Genomic DNA, 18,042 nt, shown 5'->3' with positions numbered 1-18,042 from the left:
TCAAGCGGATACCATTGCATCCTTTAAATCTCTTCTCAAAACATTCAAAATATTTGTTCAGAAAAGCATCCCCCCCCCCCCTGCCCCGTTGATTGTTTGTTTGCTGAACTTTGTTGATATTTTGTCTATTACATTTTGTTGTTTCTATTGTTTCTATATTGCATCTTTAACTATGCTTTTTACTGTTGGCCATCTGGCTGTAAGTTGTTGATTTGCTATGTTGCATCCATTTTAATTCACCCTTTGTCAAGTCCCGCCCATGGTTGTGCCCCTCTTCGCACCCATTGGTTGCCGTTTCATGGTTGGACAAAAATACTTTCTCTCCATCCACTACCATTGAAATAACGTGTTTTTCAATTGCTTCGTATTGATATTCTGTGTGTTCAATTCTTATTTTAAACTTGGTGCCAGTAAAAAGGAACATCACAGGCGCAGCATGGTGACTGGGCATATCATGTTTGTTTTTAGTTTTTTCCAAAAATGATGTTATAGCAAATTCAACATGAACAACGCAGAAGCAGGGTGGAACAAGTCAGAAAGAGCCTGCTGGTTAGTCAGTCAGGGACCAATCAGACGTCTGACAAAGGGTGAACTGAGTTTGTTGTACAGCACTTTGTGACTTTGTCTAGAAAAGTGCTATATAAATAAAGTTATTATTATTATTATTATTATTAAGATGGCCTGCAAGATAGGGCTGTGAGAGTGAACACAGACTAGAGCAGTGCGACAACTTAATTTCAGACCCAAGCGCTTGGACATCACACAGAAATGGTTTGTACAATAAACCACCCAATCCCCCCCCCCCCCCCCCCCCCCCCCACACACACACACACACACACACACACACACTCACACCCACACACACGTTTACAGCGTGGCTCCTGAGAGATGGGTCGAACAGAGGTTCCCAAACTTTTCAGCTTGAGACCCAAAATATAACTTGGCTTATTCCCAAGACGCAAACTTAAAAAAAAAATACACAATGAACTAATCACCCATTGTATTTGGGCAAGGTCAATGTTATTAATATGACATAATCAGTATTACGTCGGAGATCCACAGGGAAGCCACGGCGTAATTACCCGTTACCCAACAGCAATGATAAACAAGTGTAAGCTGAGGATCACGCTGCTGTGTTTTTGAGCGCTGCAGGGAAATCTATTCATGAGGTGAGGTGGGCAGTGAGGTGGATCTGATGTGTGAGAGAGATTAACTGTGGCCCTGTGCTGTTGATTGCACAGGGTAACTTATTTCCAAAGTGTGTGTGTGTGTGTGTGTGTGTGTGTGTGTGTGTGTGTGTGTGTGTGTGTGTGTGTGTATCAGACAGACAGACAGATTGAGCAAGCGCAGAGAAGGAAGGCAAGGTACATGAAGTGGGAGAGAAAGGGAGGAACAAGGACATAGACAGTCTTACCTTAAACTCTGTCTCGATGTTCGCCAGCCTGGCTAGTTCGTTGCTGAGCTCCAAGGCGGTCAGCACGGCATCCTCGCTGCTGAGGGCAAGGTACGCAGCGCTGGCCAGGCCCTTGTAGGCGTTCATCCTGGAGCGCGAGTGGCTGAAGGAGTCCCTAATCTGGTTCTCCACGCACTCGTTACACTTGCAGAAGTAGTCGTGGGGCCGCTCGATGCGCGCACCCTTGGTGAGCAGGATGTGGACGATCTCGTACTCCTGGCAGTGGGCGGCGAGGATGACGGGCGTGACGTCTTGCGAGAATCGTGTCCCGTCCTCGTCGTATGCGTAGAAGTCGTCGTCCTCCTGCTCCAGGGGGCTCAGGGCCAGCCGCAGCCCACCGCGGAACGCAGAGTGCGCCAGGATGGCCTCCACGATGCGCACGTATCCCTTGGAGATGGCCAGCAGGAGGCCGTCGCCAATCCGTGCCAGGCCTTCCTTCTTCAGCAACAACTCAGTCACCTCCAGGTGCTCGTTGCCCACCGCCAGCTGCAAGGCATTCTGGCCCATGTAGTCCACGCAGTTAACGTTGAGGGTCTTGGATTCCTCCAACATCTTGCGAACCACTGGGATGTTGCCGTACTCCGCGGCGTCCAAGAAGCGCTCCTCCTCCGCGGTGAGGGCAGATCCGCGCTCGTTGAACATGTAGGCGGGACCTCGCACCGCCTGCCGACGTCCCTTCTCTCTCAGTGTGGTATGGCGCCGTTGCATGGCCTCGTCCCTGGGGGAGGAGAGGAGAGAAAGAAGAACGATGGAGAGAAAAAGATAGATTAACTTTGATGGGAATGTGTGTGGAGGGAGGGCAAGGAAAAAAACTCAATAGAAATGGAAAGGTCAGACAGACAGATGGAGGACATGAAAGGAAGGAAGAATACACCCAGTTAGCCATGTAAAACCAATTACAGCCAGACAGAACATAATGGTCGCTATCAACTCTCACTATGGGTATTGATGACCTTTGACCTCGGCCCAAGCCCCACCATTAATTTGTGATCTATCCCAAAAAGGATCAATATGACTGACAGGGGTCAAAGATAATCACAGGGCCATCTCAGGTCAGATCATCAGATTGGCTGAAGAAAACTGAAGTTGTCTCCTCGCCGAGCCACTGGTAACCTACATGACTAACGGGGCGGCGGTGGCTCAGGGGTGGAGTGGCTGGATCGTAACCGCAAGGTTGCCTGTTCGAACCCGGGCTCCCACAGAGTTAGTGTCGAAGTGTCCTTGAGCAAGACACTGAACCCCAAATTGCTCCCGATGTGCTGGCTAGTGCCTTGCATGGTTTCTGCCGCCATCGGTGTATGAATGTGTGTGTGAATGGGTGAATTGATGCACAATCTATGTAAAGCGCCTTGGATAAAGGCGCTATATAAATGCACCATTTACCATTTACTAACTGTAACCAAGTTTTGACTAGCCAAAATCCTTTATCAATGTATCTCAGTCTCCCTCCGTAAGCACATTACATGTGCTAACATTTCTTTCTATTGTCAGTTTTGTAAGCTCAATATGCATTTGTCACACTATGAGGTAGGCTAACGCAAGGGCACGCACACACACCCACACACACACACACTCGCCAAGTTTTGTCAAACTTACTTAGCTAGCAGTGCCTGAAATCCCCAACTCATTGACATTTGTTTGGCCTATTTTCGATTCCAAACACAAATGCCGCTGGAATTGTCTCCCTACCACTGAATGGACAAACGCATCCATCCCCATAGGGGAAACAAACAAACAAAATGATCAGATGAATGGCTGTGGTATAAGAAAGTTCAAAGTAGTCACAGACTCTCTGAAACTCACCAAACAAATACAGTATTTATTTGTCTCTCACACATACAGGTACAAGTACAAAAGTATGTTGCAGCACGCCTGCGACAAATGCAAAAAAGATAACCCCTACAGGGTTTCAAAAAACAAAACAAGAAAAAACAGACAAGATAAAGATAGAAATAAGGCTAGAAAGCACAGTGAATACCCCAACACACACACACAACGGAACTGAAGCAGCAAAACAAACTTAGCAGCACTTAGGATATGCAAAATCATCACCATTGGTGGCAAAAAGAAAACCTAAGCAGGAAAGAAGTCCAGAGATGGGGGAGGTCATTTAAATGTATAGGTACCAGTATTTTACATCTACAGTATAGCACCCCGTCTAAAGCGGACTTGAACCACGAGGGGCACCGCCGAGCGTGTCGCTAGGCGAGTGAGTCGCCGTGCCGGCCTGCACGTCCGTTTGTGCTGACTCAGCGCTAGGGTTGGGTGACGATACGAATATATCGGCAATCGTGATTTGGATGAGTATCGCCGAATATTTTTATGAGGCGATTTATTGCTGCAATTTTTTCTTTTGCAAAATAATATTAACCTACAGCGAAATTATGTAAGTGTGCGCAAAATGCGAATCAATTTGGGCCAGCAAAGTCGTAACAGTGGCCGGGTGGAAAGTGGAAACCCCCTCCTCTCGTTATAATGGTATGCTCCCAGAGTCCCAGCAGAAGCAGCATTGGGGAACGGGGGAAGTTCAAGTCATGCAGCGCTCACTCTCACTCTGGGCTGGCTGAGTAATAAGGCTGGGACCGAGGGAGGATAATATACTGTAGCATACATGTTGTTTACACTCCGGAGTCCGGACCCATGCAGTTTAATAATATACAGTCACACCAGAATGCACACGGCTGTCTCGCGTCTCATCACAACCCAATGCGCGACCTGTGAAGTCGGGGGAAAAATAAAGATTAAAGTTTGAGCAGATTAACATCAGTCACTCTACCATTCAATGTAGTAGAAGACCTTCGAGTTGACACCGCAGATATGTCGTCTCCGCCTACAGGAAATGCGTTCACCGCGACCAGGGGACCAGTTTCTGAATCGGTCTATATTTGTCACAACAACAAGCATGCATGTCTAGGTGACATGTATACCGCCACCAACTGTATAATGGATCGATTCGATATATTTCATAATGCTGTGAAGTGCGCAACCTACATTGTCCATAATACAATAATGTCCACCCAAAGTGATCCGACCCCTTAACCCATCCCATAACCCAGACCCAGCGGCCTGAGTTGGAGTGAATCCTTCCCTCAAGATATTATCAAGGTCCTCTTCTATCTTCGATATTCAGGAATCACCTGGCTGCATCCAATATCATCATGATTCGTTCTGACTTCCCCTTCATCTCGACTGCACAATTTTCCACCATGATAAATGCCAAAAACTGTCTCTTGTTGCTCATCTCTTTTCATCCCCGTCATGTTTTTCAGCCGCCCTTTCATTTCCTCCCTCCATTCTCTTTACTGCTGCTGAATACTGAAACATCTGAGAGGACTCAAATGTTACATATTCTACATAAATGACAGTATTTCTGGCAGATTTTCTTGAAACATGATGCACACTGACTGGCTACCCTCTCTTTTCCCCTCTGATACATTTCAACCTCTTAACTTCACTCGCCAAGTCGAGAAATGGATGCAACTCAATTTCCCCTCGAGTTCTATTCCGTTTGAAATTCGCTCTCTATTTCAACATGTTCTGCCATTCCGAGCTACTCCAGCCAAGACCTTCTAATTGGTTGAGACAACGTTTCAGACTGAAACTAAAATAAAATGACGAAAAATCCATTTGACCCGGTCTTTAAACTATGTATCTTAATGAATATCTGTATATTTACTGTTTGTTGTTTTCTCTTTTTTTTTTTTACATACTTTATTTAGATTTTTTTGTCAAATACAAGGCAAGACAACAATACGAGATCATTTTTTTTTAACAGACTCATTCCATTGGCATTTTTCTTCTTTTAACACCCTGAGCGCACAGGACGGAGTTCTCCGCCCCAATTAGTAACGCCCAGCACTCAAGACGGAGATTGATCAAAAGGACGGAGATAATTGATATCAAAACCGATCGCATCGCTCCACAGGCTGGGAGTGTCTGTTGCGCAACACTCAATGTTATTTGGGACGTCATCGAAAATGTTCCCCCCCATTTTAGCCGACGAGATCGAAAATCTTAAAACGTTAATAACTCTTGATCTAAATCAGGGGTGCCCACACATTTATGACGTGAGATCTACTTTCAAAATGACCAGCTCAACAAGATCTACCCACTGAAAAAATAAGTGTACCATTGCTGAAAATAGTTTAAATATATAATGTACCTGAGGGGGCTTTGGAATAGGGAGAAATTATGTCCCCCCCGTATTTAACTTAAACGCCCAATGCATTCTCAATGGCAATAGCACAAACTTTGCCATGCTACTAGTCCTACATACTTACACCTAGAAACCCCATTCTAACCTATTTAGGTTCATCTTACGGTGGACATGTTTGCCTGAAAAGAAATCTTTGAAATGTTTCATAGTTTTAGAAATATAGTGCTTTCAAATTTGAGAAATTCACAATGGGGCTCAATGGCAGATATTGGCACGTCAAAAAAGCACTTTCACCTAGAAACTCCATTCACACTTTTTATATTCAGCTTACTGTGGAGACACATGCTGGAACTTTTTACTTTGAAATGATTTGTAGTTTTGGAGTTATTTAACTTAAACGCCCAATGCATTCTCAATGGCAATAGCACAAACTTTGGCATGCTACTAGTCCTACATACTTACACCTATAGAAACCCCATTCAAACCTATTTAGGTTCATCTTACGGTGGACATGTTTGCCTGAAATGGAATCTTTGAAATGTTTCATAGTTTTAGAAATATATAGTGCTTTCAAATTTGAGAAATTTATAATGGGGCTCAATGGCAGATATTGGCACGTCAAAAAGCACTTTCACCTAGAAACTCCATTCACACATTTTATAATTCAGCTTACTGTGGAGACACATGCTGGAACTTTTTACTTTGAAATGATTTGTAGTTTCGGAGTTATTTAACTTAAACGCCCAATGCATTCTCAATGGCAATTACACAAACTTTGGCATGCTACTTGTCCTACATAATTACACCTAGAAACCCCATTCAAACCTATTTAGGTTCATCTTACGTTATGTTTGCCTGAAAAGAAATCTTTGAAATGTTTCATAGTTTTAGAAATATATAGTGCAAGCACACTTTGACACCAACTCTGGGGGAGCCCGGGTTCGAACTGGCAACCTTGCAGTTACCATCCAGCCACTCTACCACCTGAGCCACCGTTGGTTTGGTTTTACTATAGTTTATGACAGAATGGAGAGAGAAAGCTAAATTCATTGACAAAGTACATTTGGAATTTGTCACCCATCCTACACACCCTAATCATTCCGTCCAATTCTAAAAAAAGATGATGTGTTAGATGGCCCACCGCGGTCCCATCGCTAGTCGCGTTAGAATTAATCATACCTCCCGTTGTTGTCGATCGGCTCGGGAGTGTTTTGGCTACATCAAGCTACTTCAGCCACATCCGGGATAACATCCTGTCCGTCGCTAACTGTGCTCCGCTGCTATAAATCGCTGGGCGCTATGATTTAATGGATTAAATAACCCTGGGCGTTCGAGGTGTTAACCATGCATCTTTCTGTATCTTATTCTACTCTTAATTAACAGTCAGGATTTTTGTAACCAGGTATTTTCATGAGAATTAATGCATGCAATGAAAGGGGATAATCATCATGATTTAAATTAGAATTTAATCATGTTGAAATGAGAATTAATTATGTTGTACAACATGGCCTTTCCGGTCAGTTTTTTTGTGTGATGACTGGATCCTCTTCATCAATGTCAAGTTACCCAACTGGACCTGGATCTCAGAGCTAAATTCCCTCTTCCCACCGTGTGGTATATTCCCCCTTGTGTTCTCTCCCCAAAAGGAGACTGAAACCCCTAAACCCTGTTAAATACAGGAACTCTGTTCCACTGGAACTCAGAACCGAAAGACTTGAAAGGCCACGATTATTTTTTCCTTGTATGCATTGATATGTTGTATGATGAAAACTTTCAATACAGTATCTTTAAGTTAACCTGAAATCTGCCTCGTGTCTGTCATTAATTGGTATTCATACACACATTGAGCTCCCAACCGAACCTGGTCACTTATGGTCATTTCTCAGTCAACCCATCAGTCTAACTATAGAAATGCTTATGTTATCCATTACGTACTTGCTACATTTTACTGTGTAACGAGTCACTATGAGAACAGCTAGTGCACTGCAAAGAGGAAGTGTTTAATGACAGCATGAGACCTGGAGAACATTGTGATGTATTAATACCCGTGGTTGTGGTGGAAGAATATGATTAATGTTTAGCTAAATGAAAATGGTTAAACATAGAAAAGTTATAGTCCTTATTTCTTTCATTTTATCACAGGCGGTAGCTATTACACAGCTAAGTAGACTGAACTGACTTACAGTAGAAAGAATTTGTCATTTTGTTAATTACGGGTGACAAGAGTTGTTCTGTGCTGCTTTGATATCTGAATACAATACAACTGCATGCATGGCCAGTTGGGGGGATATATTATAGACTTTGAGAGTGTTACTGTCTCAGGTGACTGGTCTACTCTACAGTTATGTTTGCCTGAAAAGAAATCTTTGAAATGTTTCATAGTTTTAGAAATATATAGTGCAAGCACACTTTGACACCAACTCTGGGGGAGCCCGGGTTCGAACTGGCAACCTTGCAGTTACCATCCAGCCACTCTACCACCTGAGCCACCGTTGGTTTGGTTTTACTATAGTTTATGACAGAATGGAGAGAGAAAGCTAAATTCATTGACAAAGTACATTTGGAATTTGTCACCCATCCTACACACCCTAATCATTCCGTCCAATTCTAAAAAAAGATGATGTGTTAGATGGCCCACCGCGGTCCCATCGCTAGTCGCGTTAGAATTAATCATACCTCCCGTTGTTGTCGATCGGCTCGGGAGTGTTTTGGCTACATCAAGCTACTTCAGCCACATCCGGGATAACATCCTGTCCGTCGCTAACTGTGCTCCGCTGCTATAAATCGCTGGGCGCTATGATTTAATGGATTAAATAACCCTGGGCGTTCGAGGTGTTAACCATGCATCTTTCTGTATCTTATTCTACTCTTAATTAACAGTCAGGATTTTTGTAACCAGGTATTTTCATGAGAATTAATGCATGCAATGAAAGGGGATAATCATCATGATTTAAATTAGAATTTAATCATGTTGAAATGAGAATTAATTATGTTGTACAACATGGCCTTTCCGGTCAGTTTTTTTGTGTGATGACTGGATCCTCTTCATCAATGTCAAGTTACCCAACTGGACCTGGATCTCAGAGCTAAATTCCCTCTTCCCACCGTGTGGTATATTCCCCCTTGTGTTCTCTCCCCAAAAGGAGACTGAAACCCCTAAACCCTGTTAAATACAGGAACTCTGTTCCACTGGAACTCAGAACCGAAAGACTTGAAAGGCCACGATTATTTTTTCCTTGTATGCATTGATATGTTGTATGATGAAAACTTTCAATACAGTATCTTTAAGTTAACCTGAAATCTGCCTCGTGTCTGTCATTAATTGGTATTCATACACACATTGAGCTCCCAACCGAACCTGGTCACTTATGGTCATTTCTCAGTCAACCCATCAGTCTAACTATAGAAATGCTTATGTTATCCATTACGTACTTGCTACATTTTACTGTGTAACGAGTCACTATGAGAACAGCTAGTGCACTGCAAAGAGGAAGTGTTTAATGACAGCATGAGACCTGGAGAACATTGTGATGTATTAATACCCGTGGTTGTGGTGGAAGAATATGATTAATGTTTAGCTAAATGAAAATGGTTAAACATAGAAAAGTTATAGTCCTTATTTCTTTCATTTTATCACAGGCGGTAGCTATTACACAGCTAAGTAGACTGAACTGACTTACAGTAGAAAGAATTTGTCATTTTGTTAATTACGGGTGACAAGAGTTGTTCTGTGCTGCTTTGATATCTGAATACAATACAACTGCATGCATGGCCAGTTGGGGGGATATATTATAGACTTTGAGAGTGTTACTGTCTCAGGTGACTGGTCTACTCTACAGTGTTGTTGTTGGTTTAGTGTTACTGTCTCAGGTGACTGGTCTACTCTACAGTGTTACTGTCTCAGGTGACTGGTCTACTCTACAGAGTGTTACTGTCTCAGGTGACTGGTCTACTCTACAGAGTGTTACTGTCTCAGGTGACTGGTCTACTCTACAGACAGAGTGTTACTGTCTCAGGTGACTGGTCTACTCTACAGAGTGTTACTGTCTCAGGTGACTGGTCTACTCTACAGTGTTACTGTCTCAGGTGACTGGTCTACTCTACAGTGTTACTGTCTCAGGTGACTGGTCTACTCTACAGTGTTACTGTCTCAGGTGACTGGTCTACTCTACAGACAGAGTGTTACTGTCTCAGGTGACTGGTCTACTCTACAGAGTGTTACTGTCTCAGGTGACTGGTCTACTCTACAGAGTGTTACTGTCTCAGGTGACTGGTCTACTCTACAGACAGAGTGTTACTGTCTCAGGTGACTGGTCTACTCTACAGAGTGTTACTGTCTCAGGTGACTGGTCTACTCTACAGTGTTACTGTCTCAGGTGACTGGTCTACTCTACAGTGTTACTGTCTCAGGTGACTGGTCTACTCTACAGTGTTACTGTCTCAGGTGACTGGTCTACTCTACAGTGTTACTGTCTCAGGTGACTGGTCTACTCTACAGAGTGTTACTGTCTCAGGTGACTGGTCTACTCTACAGACAGAGTGTTACTGTCTCAGGTGACTGGTCTACTCTACAGAGTGTTACTGTCTCAGGTGACTGGTCTACTCTACAGAGTGTTACTGTCTCAGGTGACTGGTCTACTCTACAGTGTTACTGTCTCAGGTGACTGGTCTACTCTACAGAGTGTTACTGTCTCAGGTGACTGGTCTACTCTACAGACAGAGTGTTACTGTCTCAGGTGACTGGTCTACTCTACAGAGTGTTACTGTCTCAGGTGACTGGTCTACTCTACAGAGTGTTACTGTCTCAGGTGACTGGTCTACTCTACAGAGTGTTACTGTCTCAGGTGACTGGTCTACTCTACAGAGTGTTACTGTCTCAGGTGACTGGTCTACTCTACAGAGTGTTACTGTCTCAGGTGACTGGTCTACTCTACAGAGTGTTACTGTCTCAGGTGACTGGTCTACTCTACAATGTTGTTGTTGGTTTTTTTAAACAGAGCATGCAGACAGTAACCAAATGGTACCCAAATACAGTATTGCAGGTTATTTTCGAGCATAGAAAGCATAGAAAAAGGATGCAAGGCAATTAAACCCATGTGAAATATGCAAGAAAGGTAAATGTATTGTGTGTGTGTATGTGTGTATGTGTGTAAGTGTGTGTGTGTGTGTGTGCGTGCGTGCGTGCAAGCCGTGCATGCTATGGTGAAGATCGGAAGAGTAACCGTGCATGCTATGGTGAAGATAGGAAGAGAAATGAAAAAGTGGATAGCCGCACACTCGTAGCTTCAGGGTATATCCTGAAGAAGGCAGTATATCTGTCCGAAACATTGGGTTCTTCTCTGTGTCCACAATAAACGTTTGGCATTGGCAGCTACGAGTGTGCGGCTATAAAAAAAATTCATTACTAGTATTTTTCCCGTTGGCTGCACCTCACGAGGACTGGTGCACATACTGTAGTGGGGAAAGGATGAATGAAAATTGAACCTCTGTTCACACTAGAAATATTCCCCAGGGTTGTCAAAGGATATGGATTGAAAGGCTGTGTGTGTATGTGTGTGTATCTTTCACCTGTATCAGAATTGGGAGGTAACTACACACAAGAGTAAGTGTAATCCTTTTATTATGCACAACCATAAAGGCAATGACTGTCTTACTTTATTCAACAGAAATGCATTTTCCTGCATTTTATTTTTGACTATTTCACAGACAAAAATGCCTATTATGCTTGACTAAATGAAACTCCAAATAGAAAAGGTGCTCCTCGGAGCACAGGTCTCCGACAGGTCAGGTATGTATGTTATTGTGGGCCAGCAATGTTCCTCTGAGCAGTAAAGGTAGTGGAAAGTAAACTTCATAGGACACAATTCCTGATTTGGATTACTTTTATGGCAAAACATGTTTGGTAGTTTTAATCAGTGGACAAATGGATCAAGGATTTAGTTTGGATATCCAATGTTGCCCTGAAATCTATTTAATTAACTCATTCCATGCCACGGGACGCCTTCGGGCGCCTTTCCCGTGACGCCCTCGTTGCCACATGACGCCTATGGACGCCTTTTTTTTATATATATTTTTTATATTGAAAACATGTCTATTATCTCGCCCCAAATCCCCCAAAAGCAGGTAAAATAAGTCTGTGATCAGATACACACTCCTTGCTCCTTAAACACACTGTGACATTCTCTATTTCAACCAAAGACAACCCATTACAAACGCAAACTTCATTAGCATTTGTGCATGTACATGCCTGTAGATGCCTGCATCTCAAAGTCAGTACAGGAATATGTGTTTGTGTGTATAAAGGGCATTTCCACATACATTGAAGGCAAGATTGGCTGCCTGTCTGTTGAGATAAGCTTATACTAAACTAATAAATGGGCCCTCAATCTAGCCTTCCTTCATCGCCTCTCTCCCATCTCCTCGCTCATTCTGTCTGTGAAACTAATCTCAAATAGAATTCATCTACATCATTACTGTGAGCTGAACTCTGGAATTACAATCAGAGGGACAGACAGAGAGAGAAATAAGAGGGAAAGCAAGCTATGCATAATCACGAGACAAAGTCGAGAGAGAGAGAGAGAGAGAGAGATACACAGGGATATCATCACTAAGCATGTTTCCATAAACCACTGGTTTTGCGCAATAAAGCTTTTGCGAATAAAAATCTGAATGGAAACACCTCAAAATGCAAATAAGTCTTCCTTTTTCGCAAATTCTTGATGGAAAAGCACCTACTGTTGGGTGGGAAGAGTATCAAAAATAGCTTGCTTCACGATGCGATGTGAGCTTGTAGATCTTCTATTTTTGCTACTTTTAGGTGACACAGTCATAGCACAAAGTAATATAAACGAGGGCATTCATTTATGAAAAAGATGACAGTGACGTTATTAGGGGTGGAGAGGAGGCGAAGAGGGTTGTGGAGAGGTGAATATGAGCTGCCACCCCTCCTCACCTTGTCCAACCTGTCAGCTCTTTGGCTAACTCGTTCCCGATCATGTGTGAAACAGAATGCTAATGAGTGCCACCATTCCATGCCCTATAGCTGTAACGGCGAGCCGTTTATTATTATTATTATTATTTCTGCATTATTTCATGGTTATGGTTGGTTAAATGTATATATGTACTCGCTATTTCCATATATATATTTATATTAACAAACTATTGGTCATACCTCCCCAATGTCGGCCCTGCAAGCCGGTCATGTGACGCTCCGGAGGCCTCGGATTGCCTGCTATAAAGGACAGACTTTGCCTGGCTTCCGACGCGATGACATTGCTTATTTAACTGTTCGCTACTATTCTGTTAGTTAACTTTTGCTTATCCTTTTGGTTTATGTTTAACTCCCTTCGGGGAGGAATGTTAGGTTTAAGTACCTCCTTTGTTATCGGTTAGGTTTTGGTTAGGCAAGGTTAGGTTTTGGTTAGGCAAAGTTATTGTTTGTCTCCTTTTTCTTTCTGGGAACACCCCACCACTGTAAGTTATACCTCTCTGCTTTAATATCTTAAAGATATATATATATATATATATATATATATATATATATATATATATATATATATATATATATATAAATAATACTGCCTACTAGTCATCGCTATAATAAATGATTGCCAATATACTTGAAAGTCGATTAACAACATGTATTTATTGAGCCATTTGTATTGAGAACAACACTTTTTGTACCTCTGTAAACTTTATGCTTGAAGTACAAGTAAAAGCATTTTCAACTTTGCAGTGAGGTTTCCTGTCCATTTTATATGTTATGCGTACCCTTTACCCCTAGACTAATTGGTGCGTAACAAGCTGCACAACTGCGACAGTAAAAGTTTGACAAGGCCAGCAGTGTGTTATTTTGTCTGGCCACAAGAATACACTGCTGGCCGGGTGCAGTACTTAATTTAGACAGTACTTGGTTTAGACTAGTCATTGGTTAGACCAGTCATTAGTCCTACAACTACAACCTATCTCAAACCCTCACCCTAACCTCCCACGGGGCAGCACACCTAAACCTAACCTTAACCCATGTCTAACCAATGACTAGTCTAAACTAAGTATGCACCCCCTCCAGTTCACCATCAATTGTGTTGCCTTTAGGCATCTAGCCATGATGACTCTTAGCCACTCAGATAAAGATCCTCAGTTTATTGAACTCTGAGAATGTAAAAATGGACCCATTTATTCTAACACACTCTAGGGTCTTTTTGAGCATCAAGCCCCCAAGACAAGTTTTGATTAACTTTTTTATTGCCGACTGATAGTCACCCAAGTAATTCAATCAATTGGTACAATCGTCTCATCTGGGGGGCTAGTAGATCTGTGTTCTAAATAGGCAGATGAGGAAGAATCAGGAATGAAAACACAAGATGGGAAATAGAGGGAGTGAGTGGACTGGTATTTATGCTTGTTAACTAATGAGGGAACAAGCCACAGGTAAGAAGATGGGCCGGGTGAGCTGAATGAGGTTAGGTGGCAAGGAATATGGGCGTGGCAGTATCTGAAATTACAGGGGAGAGAAGAGTGGCGTCAAGTTCCATCTACTCCCATAAAACCGGAAAGGTCCCCACGCTACAAATTGACGCAGTTGATGCGCGTGCCGTGGCGCGCACTAGAGTGAAGAATAACGCATCGGGTTCAGCATTGGTGAACTATCACCCGGCAGTGATATACCAATGGGACAGATACATCCTGTGTTCACTCCACTGGGCAGGTTTTTTACCACTTGTAGTTTAATTCAGTGATCCAACACTCCAAATGCAAGGTAGAATAAATTACTATCAAAAACAAATTATAAGTTTTATATTAACTCGTCAGTTCCACATACAAATGTGGGTTACAAAAAAAAACGTAACAGTCAAAGAACTACATGTCCGGCAAACTTTGATGGCACTGCCCACCAGCTGCAAAGCCCCCGAAAGATATCAAAGGAACGTCCTGAATTGGCCAGAAGTGCTGCCTGGGTCAGTAATGCAGTCAGTAATGGTTCGAGACGGATCTCTTACTGCAGCATGCACAGAAAAAAAGCCTTAGTGAGCATGCTTTCGTGTTAGAAAAAGCGTAGTCCATATGAAAAAGTAACTTGCCTTTAACTGTATTTTCGCTGGTGTTGGCATACAACTGGTGTATGCCAACTGGTGTTGTATGCCAACTGGTGTTGGCATACAAGACAATTAACATAACTTCAAGACATGATCTAATATCCAACCCTTTCCCGCCCAAACCTCCTGCCTTCCACTTTGGGCATACACTCCCAGTAGACCAAGGAAGAACCTCTTCCCCAAATGTTTCTCATGGTGACACTACAACAGGGCCTCCACATTTCAGCCTATAACTCTTCAAAGCATAGATTGTACAGTTAAAACCTTTAACGCAACTCTTAATAATAATGCTCAATGGCCTAGTGGTCAAAATATGGGGCAAATTCTGACTTTTAATTAAATTAAATTAAAAGTATTGCTCTTGAAGTTGAAAGCATGTGAAAATTAGCGCATTCAATGTCCCGACCCGTGTGGTGCCACGTTTGGAGGCAGTTGTACTACTTATCTGCCGTAGGAAGGAACACGAACGCACAAACAACATGTTATTGATTCTAAGATAAGATTCCTAAAAATTGTAACTTGTAAATAAACACACAAATGGTGGAGGAACCACACAAGTCACTAAGCTGCTCACTGGGAGTAGTTAAGGGTTCAGTGTCTCGCTCAAGGGCGCTTTGACTTCGAAGTCTACTCCATTTCCTGAGTAACTGCCTCCCTATGGCTATGGATGCTTGGATGGATGCATATTTGTAATAACAGTTCATGGGGAAATGTGTCTCCAAGTTGAGATATTGGATGGATTTGATGCACTGTATATAGAATAGACCAGACCAGTAGCCTACTTCATCATTCTGCATGACAGAACACACACACACACACACACACACACACACACACACACACACACACACACACACACACACACACACACACACACACACACACACACACACACACACACACACACACACACACACACACACACACACACACACACACACACACACACACACACACACACACACACACACACACACACACACACTTATTAGAACATTGCATTAGTAATGAGAAACAGACATGTTCACCTTTCTCTCTCACACCACACGCAAGCATGCGCGCGTATGCGATGGCTGTGAGAGTGTACATGCTTCTCTTCAGTGCAAGCCCTTTCAAGTTGAATCCTTTATCAACATGAGAGGATGTCCAGAGAAGATCAAAGGCAGGACACGTGGATCTGCCATTGTATCTCTGTCTGTCTTAATGTAATGGTCAAATGTAGGATGACAGTACCATCCATAGCCTCCCACAATTCCACCTGAGCACTTTCATGTAGGCCTACTGTATAATTATATAAGGTCACTGATTATGTCCTTGTGAAGTCTCTGAAAACTAGGGCACTGTTATTGGATCAAATGTGCACTTGATCAACTCTCCTGATTTCAACTGCTCAGAAATACTGTATTTCATTACCAATTCTTTGAAGATATAGCCAAGAGCTGTGGGAAAAAATGGCTTCAAATGCACCCATATGCCAATATGGTATGTGCGAGAGAGAGAGATACTAATTTCCATAAATTGTGATAGTCCATCACACCCCACCACACACACAACTCCACAGAACCATTCAAGATGTTCACTCTCAAGGACAGCCAAGCATCTGTTGACAGGGAGGCCCCTGACAAGCCACACACACACACACACACACACACACACACACACACACACACACACACACACACACACACACACACACACACACACACACACACACAGTGTAGAGATATAAGTACAGTATTAGGCCCATATGCAGCTGTACACATACTGTACATTATGATGTGGGTTGGTGGTGGGTAGGGATAAGGAATCTGACATACTGTAGAGAGGGGCCAGAAGCCAAAGCAAGAAAGAATGTATAGTTTACCATATAACGTTGTTAACTCTGGGCAGGTTGGGAAGGGAACTGAAGGGAACTACAGATATTTTCACTGTTTGTTTGTTGGATTGATGGATTGATTGATTGATTGAAAATTGTATCAACAGTTTGTACTGTAGAATGGGTAGGCTACAGTTCAACTAAAGTACAGGTCATAGTGATTATCTCATTCTTGAGGGTTCAGAGAAGCACAATGATTTTAGATAAGCAGTGTACCAAAATACTACTAGTCCATATGTTCCTCAACTGCAGGTGGACCCTACAGTGTATGCTCCTATTGTGAACTGAATGTCATAATTTTTTTTACATTTCTGTAAAGATGAAAATATGCAATGTAGTGAAATGTGTAGGCACATATAGGCTAGCTCTTGGTGTGGTAGCTTACTAGACTACCTCCGCTCTGAAACCCCATATTTCATGCATTAGCATAAAATATCCAGAGATTATGCCTAAATACATTTGCATAAGCACTTGAACCACTGCCAAATAAACGACAGGCACAGCACAGCCAACTGCATCTGCATGCGAAAACTTAGGCTATCAGAATTACATATCGTCTGTCTGTAACCAGTGGATAAAAGTTGTGGGTATACAAAAACGATGAACTCACGTTTGGTAATGCCGGAGCTCGGAGTTGAGCTCTTCTGTGTCTAAAACCTTGACCGATGAGTCATTACAATAATAATCCTCCAGTGCGCCAGAGAACCGCTGTCCACGGTGTTGGACGGAGCCCGTGGTGTGGGCATCATCTCTGCGCATCAGAACCGGGGCAGCCGCATCACCGTAGCGGCCGTCCGCCACGACCACGCGCTCATCCTGGCGTTGGCGGAGCAGCGAGTCGCTCTCTCTGGACCTCCGGTGGAGGAACTTTAATGGCGAGTCCGCCGGGTTGCTGCGCGTCGGGGACGGCTCCGGTGAGCCAGAGTACGGAGGGTCTGGATCCCCGAGCAGTGGCGAGGCGGAGGAGCAGAGTTCCAGGGGCCGCGGAGCACAGGGGGATCCTCCGAGAAGAGGAGACGGGGAGGGAGACGCTCTCTCGGCATTGTCGCTTTCCTCTCCTTCGTCAGACATCGGGAGAGTTCGTTAACAGCGTATAATTTAAATGTAATTGCAATGTACTTATGTGAGAAACATTTCAATGTTTGTTAAAGTTTGAACACGAGCAGCCGTGCGACACCGGTCCATCACACACCAAAGAACTCATCAACACCTTGCTTGATCTTGCGCGCAAATTAGGTAGACTCGACTGTAGTGCGCGCGCAAGCAAGCCCCGTACAAAAAAGGGAGGGGGTCCTCTCGTGAGTGAAGAAAGGGTCCTCCGAGGTGGAAAGCCTGGTGAGGTTATAATAGCCGTAATATATAATAGCCGATTGCCTGATTGACAGGTGCATGGTTGTTGGAGCACTTCTGGACGTTATTGCCCTTTGTCATAATGATTAAACAATATTGTAAATACATATTG

At 43.2% G+C, this 18,042-nt stretch overlaps 1 protein-coding gene across 1 annotated transcript in view; it reads right to left on the bottom strand.

The window, feature by feature from the left end:
* LOC306928891 (short transient receptor potential channel 7-like) overlaps positions 1-17,810 on the bottom strand; it is an 84,730-nt gene extending 66,920 nt beyond the window's left edge. Inside the window, exons 1-2 of the mRNA XM_079509181.1 lie at positions 17,191-17,810; positions 1,415-2,171 (exon numbers count right to left, since the gene is read on the bottom strand). Of these exons, the coding sequence (XP_079365307.1) occupies positions 1,415-2,171; positions 17,191-17,651 (1,218 nt within the window). The 5' untranslated portion in view covers positions 17,652-17,810. The remainder of the gene's footprint in view (positions 1-1,414; positions 2,172-17,190) is intronic.
* Between the last annotated feature and the right edge of the window lie 232 nt (positions 17,811-18,042).

This window comes from Electrona antarctica (genome assembly GCF_951216825.1).
Source record: "Electrona antarctica genome assembly, chromosome: 1".
Taxonomy (NCBI): Eukaryota; Metazoa; Chordata; class Actinopteri; order Myctophiformes; family Myctophidae; genus Electrona; species Electrona antarctica.
This window is presented reverse-complemented; position numbering and strand designations above follow the sequence as displayed.